At 42.6% G+C, this 20,307-nt stretch overlaps 1 protein-coding gene across 16 annotated transcripts in view; it reads left to right on the top strand.

Annotated features, from left to right (window-relative positions):
- LOC135899025 (uncharacterized) overlaps positions 1–20,307 on the top strand; it is a 42,931-nt gene that overhangs the window by 3,699 nt on the left and 18,925 nt on the right. For 6 of the 16 annotated variants that reach the window (XR_010563510.2, XR_010563513.2, XR_011508835.1 and 3 more), the window contains exon 2: positions 17,351–17,437. The exons of 2 other annotated variants lie outside the window; for them this stretch is intronic. Coding sequence is in view for 3 of the 14 variants with exons in the window: in XM_065428284.2 (XP_065284356.1) it covers positions 17,351–17,437 (87 nt within the window). In the remaining 11 variants the exon portion in view is untranslated. Of the gene's footprint in view, positions 1–9,049; positions 9,206–16,254; positions 16,354–17,350; positions 17,438–20,307 lie in introns of all 16 variants that reach the window. 8 more of the 16 variants (XR_011508831.1, XR_010563514.2, XR_011508830.1 and 5 more) reach the window with 3 other exon arrangements.

The following is a 20,307-nucleotide window of genomic DNA, read 5'->3' as shown; positions in this document are numbered from 1 at the left end:
TTGTTGCTTTAATTAAATGGACAAAAAGGAGGAATATAAATCTAAATTGCAGTCGTAAATTATGCTTCAGGTAAAGCAAATGGTTGCTCATGCCTTCAGAGGAGGCTTGGTAATCTAAAATATCAACAATAACAAAATATGGGTGACAAAGTCATTCTGAAGTTCCCGTACCAGCTTGCTGAGACAATAAATTCTGATGTTTACTTGGGCCTAGTTAATTGCCGATCAGTGAAGTGGTACATCACATCGTAAAGGATTAAGATGCTTAACCTAGCTAGCTTTAGTAACATGTGTGCTGAAACTGCCCATATACACAAAAATACTTTGAAATCCATGACGCCACACTGATGAATCAGTGCTGGTGTATATAACGCAATTCAAGAAAGAGAATTTTGACTTTTTTTTCACATAATCAACCATTTTTGGTAAAATAAAGTGTGTCGCTTACATTTTGAAGCACTTTTGATCGCTCCTGTGCTGCAAGCTTGAATAATAAACATGTGTAAGGTGTTTTTGTAAAATGTGTTGGAAGATGCACAGCTTGGTGGTTTCTCACAACGTCAGTATGTCATGTTTGTTTGTCAGTTTGTCATGGCTACGTTTGTTTTTTCAGAATGTGTAATATGAGGCATTTTTTTTTTCACATGGTTAGATATGTGTTTTTCAAGTATTTAAGCATAAAATCCTTGATGTTCTCTTACCTGATCTTCCTTTAGAAAGTATACTTGCATGGAACCAACATTCTGTAAACTACACAGGACGCAGAAGAATTGAACATTCTTATCTGGTCATTTCAATGGCATAGCCAAAAAATTATTTTGAGGGGAGTTCCCTGCCGACAGCTACCACTCCTCCCCTCCTTCATCTCTCTCTCTCCCTCTCTCTCTCTACACACACACACACACACACACACACACATATAGGGGGGGTTTCTTAAAAGTTCAGCACGCAGGAAAGGGACGACGAACTTTTAGGAAGACTTATTTACTGAACGTTTTCGGCTGGTGGACCAGCCTTCCAACAAAGGCTGGTCCACCAGCCGAAAACATTCACTAAAATAAGTCTTCCTAAAAGTTTGTCGTCTCTTTCCTGCACATATATATATATATATATATATATATATATATATATATATATATATATATATATATATATATATATATATATATATATATACATACATACATACATACATACATACATACATACATACATACATACATGCATATCATTGCTAAGGCATGCAGCCACTTCACATCAAATTATCCTATCATCCATGCTATTTCTAAAAATGATATTTAACCCGCCGTGGTTGTTCAGTGGCTATGGTGTTGGGCTGCTGAGCACGAGGTCGCGGGATCGAATCCCGGCCACGGCGGCCGCATTTCGATGGGGGCGAAATGCGAAAACACCCGTGTACTTAGATTTAGGTGCACGTTAAAGAACCCCAGGTGGTCAAAATTTCCGGAGTCCTCCACTACGGCGTGCCTCATAATCAGAAAGTGGTTTTGGCACGTAAAACCCCAAATAAAAAAATAAAAATAAAAATGATATTTAAAAAAAAAACAAAAATTTCATTTACGAATTGATGCATTTGTATAATGTATGTCGATGACCTAGCTGGTATATGACAGCGCTAAAAACAAGACAGCACACTATGAAGTGTATTTGTGTTTGCAGGCCAGACTTGTTGCAGCCCAGGTAACAGTGGAAGTAACCGCTGTTTTCGTTCTTGTGAGTGGTATGGCCAGGACTACATACGGAAAAGGATGAGCACTATGTTGCAAGTCGCCTATCACTCACTCGTGCTTTCGGCGTTACGGGCAGGCTATATTATTTTACATATAAAGATACAGGAACAAAGCTTTGTACTGTAACTTCGAGAGAACTTCGATAGCAGTGAGAATAGGGATATTGTTGAGGAGAGAGGGAAAAGTAGCTAGAATACGAGGGCATCCAGCGAGTGTGGCAGCTCTGAGTTACATGGCCTGTTCATTGGCAAGAGAAACAAATCAGCTTGTTGTCAGGAGTTCTCCCCTCAGCAGCATGCACATCTGTCACTTCTTGTGTTGACAAGAAAATGTGTAAAGGTGATTGACAAAAAAAATTTCAGAAAGGATTCTTACTAAAGAGATACGACATCTGAAGGTCTTCAGAAAACACAGTGAAAGTGCTAGGCCAGCTCATTTCATTTGCCGTTTCTTCTTTTGCAATGCTTCTAATAAAGGTTGGGCGGAAAGAAAAGTGAAAGTAATTGATTACATTTTAAGAATTGCTCAATTTATTTAATGGTTGCTGTAATTTGTTACATTTTCCAATTAACTAAGTATAATTTTAATCGGTTATTTTTCCTGTAGCAGGTGCAAGTCTGACTTAGCAAAGCTGTAACAGCAGCTCTGCCTTTGCACTAACCCAATTTTTGACTAAGCCGGTTCAACTGTAAAGCAGGCTAACAAGCGATTATGCACAAATAGCAAGTTATGACATGATTATGTTGCTGTTATGCTTGATAACACTGCAGTTATTTTTCAAGTTCTGCTCTGTGGGTTTGGGGGGTCGAACCGTCCCCACCCCCCAAAATTTTCTTACGAAACCCCTCCCCACTTTCCCACAGAATGTAAAGTTACAGGAGGTGGGCTCTGAAAGGGCGACATGGATGAAAGGGAAAGCTTGATTGTGAGAACAAGGCGAGGGCTAGTTGCAGTCCGATGGGCGAGGAGGGGGTTGTCATGTCACTGTACCTAGAACCGGCTAAACCTTAAGTTTATCCAGTTTCCCGCTACCGCTGTCGTGTTTATAGTGGTAGCATTTCCTTGACTTCTCCAGTCCCCTTATCTCTATCCCCCCCTCCCCCCCCCTCTTGCTTTTGTACGGGAACTGCGAGCAAGAGTTGCAAGGCTCTTATTCACTCGTTTTGAGACTGCGTTGGTTCTACCCATTCTCTGCCTCACCTCCCCCTCCTCTCTACCATTCTGTCTTGCTTCCCTCGCAAAGAAAAAGGGTAAGCACTGCAATTTCCACAGTGGTTTTATGCGGGGTCACAGATAATTACTGCTGTCAAGAGGCTAATGTGGCGACCGACGCCCAGGGAGCTCCAGAGGGCACTGTGCACATTCGATGCAGTGCAAAGGTTCAAAAGAGTATCTGTCATCTTCTTTCCTCTGTGCCACGCTCCTTCCATGTATTATACATGGTCTGAACCACCCCCATGTGGGCAAACCTTCGAAAAAAAAAAAAGCTTTGCTTGAAAATAATGCTGCTTGGCTCATGGCACAATATGTCGAGGACGGGGGGGGAGGGGTGCTGGGCCGGGGAAGCTAGGAAACCATCCAAACAAGTAGATGGGAGGGCAGGTAGGAGAATGGCCTCGAAGTCTACGCAGGAACACTAATATAGGAATGGTAGCGGCCGCCGCACCGTTCCACAAACCGGTGATGTTGAAGAGTGGGACAGTGACTAACGAAAAAGAATATTAAGGGGAATGGAGTGATGGACAAGAGAAGGGGTGGACAGGTATAAAAGGCGTCAAGAATGAAATTGGCACATAATTATGGACATAGGGAGAGCATCTTGTCACTGCTCAATCGCTCAACACTAGACAGCCATGGCCAGTCACCTATTTGAGGCTTACCTGCCACATTGTAACATGTACTGTGTGCTGCAGAGAGCCCATCCTAACTAATCATCTTGGCAATTTTCAGAATAGATGGGTGTCAGGAGACACAACACTTTCAAATCTTGTGGAGCTACTGCTCCTTATTTTGCTGCGAACAGTGGATGCCATAATTTTCACAAAGCTTCTAAACAGAAAGTACTCCTGCTTCGGACTGTCTGCCTCGTAGATTCCCGAGTGTGATGAAATAACAATATGTGTTGCGTGGTGACTAGAATACCATGATCACAAGTTACTTTCAAACACCTCTTCAAACAAGTCGGACAGCAAGTCACCAAAAGTGAGTGAAACCTGCATCATATGATACTGTCGAAGTTCTAGTGCAAAGCTTCGCTCTTTTATTTTTAAATATAGCATAATATAGCATGCTCACGATGCCGAAAATGCGATTGAGTCATTGGAAATTTGTGAAATAGTTGCCACCCTCACCAGTACGTAGCCATGGCCATACTACTCACTAGAAGGTCTGGTTGGAAAACAATGGTGATCTCCACTGCTGCCTGGGCTGCAACAAGTCTGCCCTGCAAACGAGAAGACAGACGATTGTATGCTGTCTTGTTTTTGTATGGCCCTGTCTTTAGCGCTGTTCATTTTTCTAAGTTGTGTATCAGCTAGGCCATCGACATACATGATATAGATGCATCAGTTTGTAAACAAAATTTTAATTTTTTTTAATATCATCGTTTATAAAATTGCATAAGGATGATATATAATTTGCCGCGAAGTGACTGCGAAATGTGCAAGTTTGCAGTTGTTTTTCACCAGGAGACCTTGATAACTTCAAGTTTTCTCGTTATTATACAGATTTTCCCTCCTGGTTTCTTTCTTGCCATGATTGTAAACCTCCATGGGCTTTTTGTTTCCATCATTTGCATGCAATTTACCATCTCTTTCTCTTACTTCCCTTTGGGGGCTCCTGGTTGTCTACTTATCCCTTCAGTTACCGTGTACTTGAGTGCCAACTTTATTGACCTCTTCATCCATTTCATGTTCGCGTTTTTGAGGTACAGATATTTGTGTACTTAAGCCACCCATTTCTTTTCATCCATTTTCCTGAGACTTTTTTGAAAATCATTTTGCTCTGTGCTGCTTCTGACTTCAAGGGAAGTCTAACCCATGTCACCCTGCACCACCTCACTTTTGGTTTTACCACGGGCCCCAAGTGATATTTGGTTACCTTCAAAACCTGATATTATCCCCAATTTTTTTGAGCACAGAATTGCATTTGCAAATGTCAGCACTGACACTATTATTCCTATCAAAATTTTTTGCAGCACCTCATAATTATTGTAGCCCCAAAGTGCTCTATGTTTTATTATTGCTGCTTTCTGCTTCTTCCTCCTCAGATTTTCTTGGTGGATGTTTCTGCAGGTACTGCCTTTGTTTAGTATCCACGCAGATAACTGGAATGATTGACTACAATATGTTTTGCTCTTCAATAAATGACACACATTATTCATCCATTCAATAAAGATCACAATTCCCCTTCTCTGTGCACTAAAATTAGAGCCTAGATACGTCGCTTCATGTCAACGCATATTTGAAAGGTCTCTGTAAAAGCCTCACATTGTCTAGTAGCACTATGTCATCCACATACATCAAGCCCAGGAACCTTCTCTTGCACCCTTTGCTCATTTTGGATAGAAGATAAATCCAAACATAATTCACTGTTTTCCAGTCACTTTTCCGTGCCCTTAACATACATCATCAGCACTAATGGAGGAAGAGGGTATCTTTGTTTCAATCCTTGGTGAATTGCCACAAGTTCCTTGTATATCCAGCCTGCCCATACAATTTATACTCAGTCGCCTACCTATCTCCCCCAGCCGCTGTATGAAATTGTCATCTGTGCCCTCGTGCTTGGGAATATCCCATAGCAATTGCCTGGCTATGTTGTCGTAAGCTCCCTTAAGTATAGAAATGCTGCTCACAAAGGTATGTTCCGAGCTATTGAAATCTCTATGCTCCGAGTTAATACAAAAGACATCCTTTAGCACGCATGTATTGGTACACTGATATGTGTGCTACGTGTGCCGCCAGGCAACGCTGTCCAGGATCCAATAAATCTCTCTATCAATATATGAAATTTCTCCACCCAGTTCGACAGCTGTAATTTTACGGCTTGCATTGTCAATCTATATGTCACCCACATTATTGTAGCTTGCCCGTATGAGCTCATCTTATCCTCATCAGCTCAGGCTCATCCTGCTTTTGCATCACTGAATTGGAATTGTTGTTTTAAGCTTGCTCTGTGGCACCATTCAGCAGTGCCTTGCTCTTTAGACCCAGCTGTTCAATTAGCTGTATTGTGTATTTCGTCTGGTTCTGCTTCTATGGGGTTGGGGACATTTTCTTCTGCGTTTCTCTAGTGAAATGCTTTCTGTGTTGAATTCGTAGGTAATCTCCGAAATTATCAATCCAAGAATACTGCCCCCTCCCCTTTTTTTTGGCCACTTGTGGAATAACGTTGCTGATTTACGGGCGAATCCACTATTTCTGACACCCAGTTATTCGTAACTGGGTGTCAGATGACATAACATTTGATGACGTCAGATGTGACGTCAGCTGTCGTCTGACGTAACTTTTGATGGTCCCCATCGAACCTGAATGCCCAGTGACTGCATTGCCATGAGTGACTGCATTCTCCATAACATCTGGCATACATGTTCTGGCAACAATGTAGCCATCAGAGGTCTTCTTTCTTTGGTTTATCAATTATCACTTTAGCCATGTTATGAGGCACAAGAACATTTGAAATTTGTTAACGTAGTTGGAACATTATCTGAAGACGTCGCTACACGAGCTCCTGTTTCAACCACAGGCCAGCCGTAACATCACCGCTTCTGTCATGAAAGCATTCCATTCTGCCCCATCCAGTTTTATGTGCTTTCTTTTGCCTTATTATAAATGATTTCTGCGCTTTTCTAGGAATTGAACCATCTGAAACATGACAGGAGGTGCAGAGAAATCTAAAACAAATGTGTCCCCAACGTGCTTAAAAGAATTGCCTCCATACCCCTTCAAACTTCTCACTCCCTGGTATTCAGGGCCTTTCCACTTGCTATGTGCTGGAGATTTTTCCTAAGTGTTACACACAAGTAACATACCAGCAAGGTTTACATTGAAATTATAATCATTTGTGATATGTAGCTGTACATATCACAATGTTTTTGGCTCTGAATATTAAGGGAAAAATGAATTATAATGCCAAATATTTATTTAGCCTCTTTTTTAATATATTTATTGCTGAAATACACCTCATACTGAATAGCAGAGTCCTCTGCATTTTTTTTTGAGAAGCTCTTGAAATTGTGTGTCGTTCAATAAACGAGTCCGCTTCTTACACCAGTCTGCTGTGTTGGAAAACAAGAGACGTGTGCTCAGACATGCACATCGGGCAACACCGATAGATATAGTACAGATATGCTATATAGCACAGATGTGCTTTATTGCGCTACACCTATCTTATACAAACAAAAGCTGCCAGGCAGTTTCAATTTAACCTTCTATGTAGATGAGCGCCTGGTTCATGGCGGTTTCACCTTTACAGGTTATCTCGGTAAAGGCCGAGAGTGAGTGAACATTCTGGCAATAGCGTTCCTTGGGCACAACACTTAGAAGGTTACAGCTAGGCTGTTGGTTGACACCTGCTCATTCTTGTGCCTTGTGTCAGTACACATCTGTTACATTTCATTGCAACGCAAAACTGTGACCAAGCTAAATGCTGGCCCATCTTGCTCAGTAGTAGTCATTATTACTGTCTAATCAGCACGCTTAGCTTTCATTGATTATGAGAAAGCATTTGATTCAGTCGAAACTTCAGCAGTCATGGAGGCATTACGGAATCAGGGTGTAGACGAGCCGTATGTAAAAATACTGAAAGATATCTGTAGCGGCTCCACAACCACCGTAGTCCTCCATCCATAAAGAAAGCAACAAAATCCCAATAAAGAAAGGTGTCAGGCAGGGAGATACGATATCTCCAATGCTATTCACAGCATGTTTACTGGAGGTATTCAGAGACCTGGATTGGGAAGAATTGGGGATAAAAGTTAACGGAGAATACCTTAGTAACTTGCGATTCGCTGATGATAGTGCGCTGCATAGTAACTCAGGGGACCAATTGCAAAGCATGCTCACTGACCTGGAGAGGCAAAGCAGTAATGTGGGTCTGAAAATTAATCTGCAGAAAATTAAAGTAATGTTCAACAATCTCGGAAGAGAACGGCAGTTTACGATAGGTAGCGAGGCACTGGAAGTGGTAAGGGAATACATCTACTTAGGGCAGGTAGTGACCGCGGATCCGGATCATGAGACTGAAATAATCAGAAGAATAAGAATGGGCTGGGGTGCGTTTGGCAGGCATTCTCAGATCATGAACAGCAGGTTGCCATTATCCCTCAAGAGAAAGGTGCATATCAGCTGTGTCTTACCAGTACTCACGTACGGGACAGAAACCTGAAAACTTACCAAAAGGGTTCTACTTAAATTGAGGACAACGCAACGAGCTATGGAAACAAGAATGATGGGTGTGACGTTAAGCGATAAGAAAGGAGCATATTGGGTGAGGGAACAAATGCGAGTTAATGACATCTTAGTTGAAATCAAGAAAAAGAAATGGGCATGGGCAGGACATGTAATGAGGAGCGAAGATAACCAATGGTCAATAAGGGTTGCGGACTGGATTCCAAGTTAAGGAAAGCGTAGCAGGGGGCAGCAGAAAGTTAGGTGGGCGGATGAGATTAGGAAGTTTGCAGGCACAGCATGGCCACAACTAGTACGTGACCGGGGTAGTTGGAGAAGTATGGGAGAGGCTTTGCCCTGCAGTGTGCATAACCAGGCTGCTGCTGCTGATGATGATGAATCAGCATGCAAGGCCAGCAATGGGGCAGGCGATGTTTGCCGTCATGAATATGAGTTGAATGTTTTTGTTTTAGGCTCAAACTGCCATTACTCGTGAGGCGCGGCAAACGCAGGGCACGTGGAAATGAAATGTTCGATTTGAACACTTGGTATTAAAATTTTTCTGAACACTCTTTTATGACTGAGTATACGGGGTTACTAAAATTATTTAAGCCTGCATGACATGAAAAGAAAATGATGCTTATGCAATACCTGCTGCTTTAGGTGCACATTCTAAACTACCCAAAAAACTGGAATGGCATTTCATGTTTAGCTTGCTTGTTTATAGGCAGACCAGTTGAACGGACTTGTTAGCACTGTTTATTTTGAAACAAGTTAATGCCAATCTTCATTACAGCATTTCTTCACCTTGTTTTTTTTCTCTACTTCGAGAAGGAAGAAATATAGGCACTCATTTATGTCCTATTCAATTAGATAATGTTACTGTCCAAACACCCCATCCCCTTTTTTTAGTCTGCCGGATGCATTGGTGATCCGGTGATGTCTTCCTGTGTGTGCAAAGCATCCTATGCTGTTGCAATTGAACAGCACAGCTAATGAGGAGGACGGGCCTTGCGTCTTAGCATCGAGGCTATGTACGGACTTCTGCAATGTTTTCCTACCCTGTTGGTGAGTGTTTACACCAGAGTTCTGCTTTGTGACTTTATTGTTCAATGCCCTTTTCATCCCAGTGTGATGTGGGTCTGCTGCAATTTTGAGTGTGCACTGCAACAGGAGGAGTGAAAAGTATAGTTGGCATCACGTTTAGAGACTGTGGAATTTGAGAAAAAAGTGAATATTTCCACAGCCTTGTATTTAGATTTTTAGCCTGTTCTAGTGTGTGCAAACAACTAGTACAACGTAGTGTGGTACGATTTTACAGCCCATGCTATCAAACTGCTCAGAAATTATATGTGTATGTTTTCTCAAGGTACCACAGCCTATACGCTTTTGATGTTGACTCTACATTGCAACATAAACTGATTTCTAACTATTTGGAAAACGAAGCACATTTTAGGCAGTGTAACAACAGGCATAGTGTTTTCACCCTGGATTTGTATGTATCGAATAAAAATGTAGTTTGCGGTCAAGAGCATTAGGTCAGAATGAACCATTGCAGGGTAGTTGAGTTTTCAGAGTTTTGCAGATCATCCACATAAATTTAGTCTGTGTACTTTCATCTTTGGCGAAGACCACTTAACTACACTACTGAGACCACTGGCACAAGCTTTGATGAGCTTTGTCACATAGTGTGAAAGCGCTACATAAATAGTGAGCTTGTATGTGTAGAAAGGTTAAAAGACATATGCTTGGACTAGAATACTTTGACTGCAGCTAATGTAACACAATTACTGTGAGTGTTCAGCATTACAACATGATGTGCACAGGTGCTTAAAGTGATTAAGGAAGTTGTGTAAGGTAATTCATATTGCAGCACAACCTATGGGCCAGTGTGCAGCTGAAATAATTCACTACGGCCATTGCTGTAATACAAGCTTGTGTAGCTTTAGGTGACCGCTCAGATGGTTAACCATTGTGCAGGTGGCGAAGCATGCATGCACTGATATTTCATTCCGCACTAGTGTAAAGACTCCCAGACATTATGTCATGGTGGCATAGATCAGTAATCACACACAGCAAACAAAATGCAACAAAGCATGAAAGATTGAACACCACTAACAAAGAGAGTCCAACATGACATGTTACGTGACTTCCGTTGACTGCAGTATAACCAGGATGCCTCAGGGGCCATGGCGATCTGCTGCTAAGCTCGAGATCACAGGTTTGATTTCCAGCCATGGCGGTCGCATCCAGATTAAGGCGGAATGCAAATATGGGTGCACACTAAGCAGTGTTGAAAAAACAATATGCACGCACATACACAAAAAACTGACTCGCCATCCTGGTCCTGCGAAAGTGGGTGTCCGGCAAAGCTGTCGCAAAACCATCACTACAACTGCTGAGGGGGGTATGCAATGCTTTATTGATGGTTCGGATGCTTGTTTAGAGCTTGTTCGTTATTGAAACATATGCTGTTCTGTGTGTTGTATGGATGATTCTAATGAATGTATGCGCTGTTCACTTTGCTGAGTGCTTGTAGCCTCTGCTTTACAAAGGGGATGAGCCATTGCATTTTTGTTTGCTTAGGCGGGTATGAGCCATTGCTGATAATCTTTGTCCACCGATGAACACAAAAGTTGCTGACCACTGAGGGGCTAACAGCTTCGCTGTAAAACAAAACAAAAAACAGATGCCACGAGTGCTTGTTGTGCCAGTTTTATTTTTCTTGTGTCCTTGTTATTGCTTCGATGGTGCCTTGGTATGTCAATTCACTTAACTAATCAACTCGTGATTTTTTACTGTTCAAGTTTATGTGCAAGTTAAAGAACCTTATGTGGTTGAAATTGAACCAAAGCTTTCCACTACAGCATTCGTCATAGCCCACGTGTTGCTTTCGCAGTTTTCTTAAATTAGGTATTTGACAACTACAGGGGTGCTTCAACAATTACAGGACCTCACTACAAGTAATTGTGTTACTACATTTGACTCAATATATTCCTAAATGGCAGCCAGCTTAGACAAATATGAAAACTTAGCTTCACTCACTACATGTCAAGCTCATTTTTAAAGCTGTTTTATTACTGTAGCAGTGTTCTTTGATTGAATTTTCGCTTCCCAATGTGAATCGATGAGGCCAGAAGTGTCTGACGAGATAACGCTAATAAACCATGTACTGTCAAAAGCATATTTGCATTTAATATCTGCGTGGACAGGTGTGTTAGCCAGTGTCAGCACATTGTTATCCCACTGATCTATCTATGCATTTATGAATCTGGTATCCTGATGTGCAGGTAAACTTAAGGGGTGGGGGAGGAGGGGAGGGGTGTTCTTTTTCTGATGAATCTGGCAGAGAACAGTTGTCCACTCTAGAACACTGCATGAGAGGAAACGGAGAGGGAAGCATTTATTTCGGCCATCAAGGTCCTTGCTCTTGAAGTCGAGTGGGTGATGTCCTCCTTCTAGGACTCCACTGACCATGGTTGCTCAATGAACTTGCTGGACGATCGCCGGTCAGCTGTACCCCTAACTACTCAATGACGTGCTAGGCATCTCTAAGTGTTGAGGTTTGCCCCAGCGCCCCTGCAAAATGTGGAAGAGTTTAGAGCATGTGTCGCTGCACGAGGGGCAGATGCCGCGATATGTTGGGGAGTACATTTTGCTGTATCTGTGTAGGTTTTGGAATGTGGTTCTTTGCATAAGTCTGAGAACTACTACCTCTTCAATGCTGGGCTTATTGTGAAAGGGAGGATAAATCCTGTAGTTGAGCCGCTGGATCTCGAAGCATTCGTTGTAAATGAATGGCAGGGGCATGAAGGTAAAGGGTAGGGATTGATGGGACGATTGGTTTTGCCCTGCTCGGTTGGTTAGCGCTCGAGCTAAGGCATTTGCCCTTTCATTCTCCTCCAATTGCACGTGGCTCAGCATCTACATGACTTGTTGGGAATCTTCCCGCCTTGGGCCTAGGATCTGAGCCATCAGTAGCCATGTCCGTCCGTTGGTAAAGTTACGGCAGGCCTGATGCAAGTCGGTAATAACATAAACTTCCCTGCCCACCTTGTTTTGTTGCTTTAATACTAGCGCTGCGGCAGTCTCAGCTGCAGCTGGGGCCTCTGCCCTGTCGTAGGCTGCGAGGGACAAGGAGTTGTCTCTCCCGTTCACGGCGTCTACCTCGAAGAGGCCACCTTTAGGATATGCCGCCATGTTCACGTACATTACGTACTGGTCACCCTTGCATTGTCGACATGAGCCTTGCATTGGCCTTCGTCGAGTTCATGACTTCTGCTTTGGGATGGGGCTCGCCTTGGTCCTGCTTCTGACCTTGGGCGGGAGTAATCGTTGCCCATTGAGGGCGTGGAGCTTCGTTGCCATTTCGGTCCAGTGGTGGATGGCTCTGCCCACGGCCATGTTCTGTAGTCTGGCTTTTTTAGAAGCGAGAACTGCATCCGACAGCTCGGCGAAAGTGTTGTGGATCCCGAGAGCTGCTAACTTTTCATTTGAGGTGGTGACGGGGAGACCCAAGGCTGTTTTGTATGGGCCTCTTGGTCTCGTTTGTTTACAGAGTGGTAGTGACCTGGTGAACCATTTTTGTCCCATAGACGTCCATAGAACATCATATTTTAGACATTGTACACATCCTGTAGATTTCTATATTTCTCCAAACAATACAGTATTACAAATATGTACTATGGATAATCTAAGTCCCATCCAGATCACATTGCTGTAACTTTGAAAGGATATCGTGGCTGAACATAAGTGACCTCTAATAGATGTTCCTTTTAGGGATACAGGAGATTCATAGAACATCTAATGGATCTTTCCTGTTCACATTATATTGACCTGCATATCTGCAATAGCCATAGCAGATGTACTGTTGAACACAAATTAAATGCAAACAGCAGTGTGTGTGGCTGAAGCATAACTGAACACACAGTGTACAGCATTGGCCAGCCATCATTCTACATTTGCACGTGTATGTGGTCTCGACGCGGAATGTGGGGCTGCTTGTCCTAGTGCCATTACGTCACCTGTATTTTGTTTGAAGCTTTATTCTCACCCCGCTATTGCAGTGCCATTCCTATCTGCGATTACTGGTAAAGCGGCTAGCACTGTTGTTGCTCCTCCACTGCAGTACATTTTTGATGCTATTCAAATTATGATTAGACATAAGCAGCTTTGATGGTGGTAACAAAAGCAAAGTGACGTATGTTAGGAAACTGCGTGCATGCCAGCTATGTCAGGCTACAGATGCAGTGATGGTGCCAGCCACGATAACAGTGTACTGCCAGGTGGGAATGGCACTGCCGCGGAGAGAGGAGAAATCAACTTTCGGACAAAATACGAGTGACATTTATCGTAGTAAGGTGAGCAGCGATGCACTCTGAGCAAGAACCACGTGCCCACACATGTGCGCAATGACTGGCCGACAACATGGACTGTACCTTTAGTTATGTTTCGGCCCCACACTCCGCTGTTCGCATTTTATTTGGCTTCAATGGTACATCTTCTGAGGCACACTAATGCCACAGTTACCACCATTGTCGGCAAGCAGCTGGTGACCTTGTTTGAAATGTGTTGTTAACATGTAAACATGTAAATGCCAAAATATAGATTGCAACACTCATGAGGTATCTTTATAACTAGGGCGAAATCTTTAAATGGTTCATGGGTAGGAAAATGCAATGTCCAGCATTATGGCACCAAAATTAGGGCTCGAACCCTCAGGCTTTGGTGTTAAATAGGTCAAAGTGAATTAAAGGGCCCCTGAAACGGTTCAGACAAATTTTATAGCCACGTAGGGTACAGCTAAAGCTAATCATTCGCACCACAATTTGTGTGAAACATCTCATATTAAGAGAGCTATGAACGATTACAAGTTGCCCTCCTCCATAATCATGCATTTTCTCCTCAACTCGTTCGCCGAGTGATCGGGGCTAAGCATCGCCTTCACTGACTCTACATCATGATGGCACGTCATGTCATCGACTTCCGGTTCTCTAGGAGCGAGCGCACGACGCCTCTCCAAACTCTCTGCCAGCTGCTTGGCAGTTGACCCCAAGCGAGAGCTATCAAAGCAGCGTGCATTGCGAGCATTCTGTCGCAGCGCCGAACGTGTCTGGTATTCCGGTAACCACAGGCGGGCTGGGCGTTTCGACAGAACGGTAGAGGCATAAACTCAAGCTGATGAAGGCACTTCAGCGTAGACCTAAGTGAGCTGCCTGATTGGTCTCCACGGTCCAGCCACCCGTTGGCGTAGAGCTTAACCAGTCAAACAAGGAGCTAATATTGTTCTAACCAAGTGTAAAACATTTTAAACATTTACAAAAACAATGTGTTAACGATTACACTCCTGCGAAAAATTTACACCAGCAGCAAAGATCTATACATTTTGTTACTGCTACTGTGTGTGGTTGAGCTCTGTGCCATCAGGTGGCTACACCGTGCAGCCCATTTACATTTGCGCTTCTGCTCATCCCGCGAAACGCCACGCAAGGGGACACGGCAAGGCCCCGTCACATTGCTTTTGCGTTTACCCTAATACTGGACTCGCGAAATGCTATTGCATTAACAATCTTCCAGTGTAAAGTGATGGCCACAAATGTGCAAATCCTGACGCTGATTGGATAGCGGAAGTCCAATGCACTGCAGCCAGTCCACTCATCTGCTGCCTTGCAGAGGGACATGATGTCGCAGCTTGACATATTGCCAGTTGCTATGTTTGCAGGCCACAATGCAACAAAGTCGAATCATAGTGCTCGCGAAAAGACAGAGTCCGACTCTGACCGTGGAGCTTTCGTCAAAATGGAGCAAGTTGTAACTCAAGGCGATGACTCTTGCTGTGTGCCAGAAGTGCTCAAGTGTAGTGAGAAATTGTCCTTGTGCATTCTCTTTCTGTTACTTTCTTTTTATAGAACCAAATGAACTAACATTCCAACTATTACGAACATCTTTTGTTTACCATAAAGGTGGAAAATTATAGATGATGCACCCTGGCCAGCCAATCGGATAGCTCACCGACATGACGTCAATTGGTTGATTTACGTCATGTGGGTAAGGACGGCTGAAAATTCCGCCGAGCAGTGTGCTGCGATCGGCAGTTATGTACATTTTTAAGACCTTATAATAAATTACAGGCTTTACGCGGAGCACTTAGATGCGTCAATTAATGATCAGAAGGACTTACTGTAACGACTTAGTATGTTTGTAGAAAATTATCACAATTGTTTCAGAGTCCCTTTAAGGCACAGCTTATTAAGATAGAGACAATTAGGGCTCTCTAATGCACGACCACTGGTATAAATCGAACCCACTTGGAGATATGGGCAAACCAGCCATATCTCCAAGTAGGATTATAATTAACATCGTGAAGGTCTAGAGTGCAACCCACAACCTTTGGTGGGAGTCAGACGCCTGATCTTTGGTGGGAGTCGAACAAACGTCTTTTGGTGTTAATTTAGGTATAGTTAAGGCACTCAAACCCAAGTCCCAAGATGGAGATATGGGCGAACCAACCATATCTCCAAGTAGGATTCCATTTGACGTCGTGAAGGTCAAGAGTGAAACCCACAACTTTTGGTGGGAGTTGAACCAACTACCTTTGGTGTTATGGTGAAGTTAAGGCACAGTTAATTAAGGTAGAGTTAATTACGACACTCAAACCCTCAGCCTTTGATGGGATTCAAACCCACTACATTTGGTATTAGGGTGGTATTAGTATTGTTTGGTATTAGGTATTAAGGCACTGCTAATTAAGTTAGAGTTGATTACGGCACTCTAACCTTCAACGTTTGGTGGAAGTAATACCCACGGCCATTGGTGTTAATTAGGACTAAGTTAATTAAGGCACAGGTAAATAAGACATTCGAACCATTGACCTTTCGCAGGAGTCCCACTCACATTTGGTGTTAATTATGATAAACATAATTAAGGTGCTGCTAATTAATATAGTTAATTACGACACTTGAACCCTCAACCTTTGGTGTATGTCGCACCCACAACCGTTGGGTTACTTAGGGCAAAGTTACTTAGGGCAATTCTGGGCTTTAGTACTTCAACTTGAATCTTTTCAGAATGAACAGATGAATATTTCACAATTCAGGAACGCATTCTCCCTCTCGTAGGATCTCGGACATGCACATGATGGGGAAAAACGAGGCAAATGCCTGGCCACAGTGCTGGAACAGACAACAGCAAGGTTTCTCCTTTCCCAGGATCTCGTCGTAAGGCATTAGAGACAATTTTCTTGTATTTCTGCCGCAGGGTGCACTCATCTAGTCACAACGCACAATGTACTATCGTTGCACGGAAGCTTTGGATGTGCAAGAGATGTTCAAATCACAAAGACATTCGACACCCTTTCCTATGACCCTTGCCTGCCATGTAATAGTGGAACATGTTATCGATGTGAACTAGACATCGTTAAATGTCTTCGATATTTGGTCATTTGTGGTATGTATGTCCAGTGGATATTTGTGGTTTGCAGGGGATTTGGCATGCTATATGTCGCTCTGCTAATTACCAGGGCCTGGACGAGGTGGGACATGCCCTGTTCTCACATTCGCGGCTTCTTGTTATTCTTTTAATAATCCGCGAGATCTGGTTCGTAGCAGTTTGAATGGTGTAGGAGGATTTCAGGTTTCTCTGGCTTTAAAAAACCCACAATCCTTCTCTTATTACTCTCCATGACCTTCTGGCCCTCACAGTTGCGATCAATGCTGCATGAAACTTGTGTATGCCTGTTCTTGCATTTGTGTATAATTCTATTTTATACTTTACCATTCTGCTAATAATTCAGGTAACTCTTTATTACAGTCATACCTTGTCATAATAAAGTCGCATCTAACAAGAAAATTAAAGCCTTGTTATATTCAGTATTCATTTATGCATACATTTGCTATACACTCATGTTGGCAATAACATTTAAGATTTTAGTATAATAAGATGAGTCAACTGTATTAAGCAGTGAAGATGTGAAACGTGCATCAGGTGTATTTCACTTTTTAATCTCATTATTTCCATCCACCTGTACTGATGAAAAGTAAATGGTATTATTACTTTAAAGAAATATACAGGTATTGCGTAATTCTGGTGATCCTTGTTGAAGTTATACATTGATATTAGTTCCATCTACCATAATTATGCCATTACTGTCTGTGATAGGTGCTCCTCTAATTGTGAAATGAACAGCAGCTGACTGAATTTCTTTCTGTCCGTCAGGCCTGAGGTTCGTGCAACCTGGTTCCCATGGGCTGCAGTCTCGGGCCTCTGCTAGCCATCTGCCAGCCAATGCCATGCTGACTCTAGGTGAGGCTTGGGCTGTTTTATTGCTTTTGTTTTCATTCAAGTCAAGGTTGTGCTGTGTGAATAGTCTTGCCGTTGTGTGGGAGCCTGGTGCAAGAATGGGCATCAGTATTCCAGTGTACACGTATTCCTTAAGAGAGCGCTATGGTATGTGCACAGAGCATTCATAAAGTTTTGTCTATGCATTAGGTTGGCTCTACCAAAGGCACAGTCAGTTCCCCAGACTTTAGCTTTTATCCCTTGTTGAAACTATTGCAATAGATTAATCTTGTCCTTAGTGCTGGGGTCACTTCATTCACCATGAGGGACGTTACTTGAGCTTCATCTGAAACAACCTCATTGCTTTTGAATTCGTTCGTCTTTTAAAGTGAACCTTCCTTTTCCTCTTCCCCCCACTTTGTGGGTACTGGCTGCTGCTGTCTTGCTGATTATACTACTTGCGCCACTGGGTATGTGTCCAAATAGGCAACCTGGGTCTTTCCGGATGTGAATGGGTTCTTGGAAGATCCCCCAGGATGGGTAGCACTGTGTAAGTGCCCGAATAGAAGCGAAGGAGCCCACATTAGAAGCATCCGAGTACTGAGCAGCAAGGGACCACAGTGTACATTAAGTGAGGCACATTGAGCTACATGGAAGTTAAGTAAAAGTAAAATTTTTAGTAAACGTCAAAGAAAGCTTTGCTTATGATCAATTCCCACACGTATGTGAGCTCTCCCATATCCTATTTTGCAGAATAATAAAAGTGAGAGAGAAGGAATGAATATGAGAGCAATGTAGAATCGACATAATGGAAAATTACTTATCGGCACATCTCACTGCTCTGCTCTCTGATATATTGTGTCCCATGCCAATGTAACGCTGTTAATACACCTATCAATCAATTTTTTGGATGTCTGATTTTTTAGACTTGCTTGAGTGTTCAGGCTTGTGTATCTGCAGCCCCATAATCTCCTCCACACAAGAAATTTATAATGGCACCTGGAATTTGAGATGTCTGTTGTAACCTCTTAGAAAAGTGTGAGGTAGGATACCTGACGTGTTTTCTTTTTTTGGCATTGAAAATAATCAGTAGCTTTAAATAATTATTTAAGTAAAGCAGTTCAGCTATGGCAGTTTGGTCATCTTACGCCAAAGACGTAAGCAGTCTGCAACAGGTGGGAGACATTAAACTGCTTGAGCGTCACATCCTCTCACTACCTATTTATTCTGTGAAGTGGCACCTTTGCTAACGGCAAAAATTAACACTTGCTCTTATCATAATGCTGCATTTCATAATTATTGAACCTATATTCATATTGTTTCCGTCTTGGCTGGGAAATCGACCATGGCTTTTGTAGAGCCGATCTGCTCTGTAGATAAAACTATATTCGCTCTGTGCAACAGTCAGTGTAGCATTATCTCATGGCATAGATGTATGCTAGAATATCATAGGACATGTGCTTCACATTCAGTGTCCTATGCCGCTATCTTGTACGCATTCGAAAAGCAGACGTTTGGTTTCACGTCAAGCAATTGTCCAGGCTGCGCCGATATCACAGTTTAGGTCACTTTAGACCAACCACGTGAGACGAAACCAAATGTCGGCTTTTTGAACACATACAAGATAGTGGCCCTAATATTTTTGTGTGCATATGTGTTCTACAAGTTGAGCAGCCAATTCGTACTAAACTCAGTTCACTGGTTAATAGTGTTGATCATGAATTGCGCCAATTAAGGCACATCTGTAGGTGCACACTCACACTGCTATGCATTTGCTTTATTCAACAGTAGACAAGTATGTTGATTGATTGATTGATTGATTGATTGATTGATTGATTGATTGATTGATTGATTGATCACCCATCACAGTGGCTCAATGACTATAGCATTTTGCTGCTAAGCCCAAGAGGCACGTTCACTTCCCAGCTGTGATGGCAGCTTTCTTATGGGTGCAGAATGCCATAAAGCTCATGTATCGTGCTTTGGGTGCACATTACTGAACCGCAGGTTGTCTAAATTAGCCTGTAGCCCTCCATTACAGTATCCGTCATAGTTTACTGTGCAGCTTCAGGTTGTTAGACCCTACAATTAAATATTTTAATGCATTTAGCATTCTTTGGGAACGTCACACATTTTCCCGTACTTGACTGTTTACATCTCTGACCGTTCTCCCGTTAACTTGGGTCACTGGTTACTCCACGGCCTAATGGATGGGGCATCCTGCTGTTGTGCTGAGGGAACTGTGTTCAAAATCAACTGTCTGATGAAATTGGGTAACTGGGTGCATGCCAAGAGGTATGTGCTGCAATTTAGTGAACCTCTCCGATTTACAACTTTACAGTCTATATTGCCGCTGTAAAGTTTGCTCGTACTTTCTTGCAGTCTTACTGAATTCCTGCCACCTTTCTTCTTACCTCATGGCATCAATTCTTTAGTGAGTTTTGTCATGTTTACAGAATTTTGACTCTGTGCAAGAACTCTCCACAAAAATTTGAGACATGAGAATGTTGCCTTTTTCATGTCAAGCATACTTCGAAAGCACCTATCCAGGCTCTTAAAAAGTATATCTGGTTCAAACCATGAAAAAATATGCAAGAAGTAAGCGTCTACTTGACGGCTTACTAAGCCTAAACGCCAACCCCCAGGCATCTACCTTCGAACTAGTCTTCTAAAACACTTTGCACATATTATTCAACATTGCAGCACAGGTCCAATCAGAAATGTTTCTATATGCATAGAACACGTGTCAGATTATAATTTTCATCAGTGCTTTTGCTGTTGATCTATCTTTGCATTCATGACTGTACACACCATGCCTGAACAGTATATGCATCGTCGGCACTTTGTCAACATTCATTAGGGTGGAGCACCTATGCACTAATAATCTCGCCTAC

Source organism: Dermacentor albipictus, chromosome 10, assembly GCF_038994185.2.
Source record: "Dermacentor albipictus isolate Rhodes 1998 colony chromosome 10, USDA_Dalb.pri_finalv2, whole genome shotgun sequence".
Classification (NCBI taxonomy): domain Eukaryota; kingdom Metazoa; phylum Arthropoda; class Arachnida; order Ixodida; family Ixodidae; genus Dermacentor; species Dermacentor albipictus.
The sequence above is the reverse complement of the archived record's forward strand: the minus strand, read 5'-3'. Positions and strand labels throughout refer to the sequence as shown.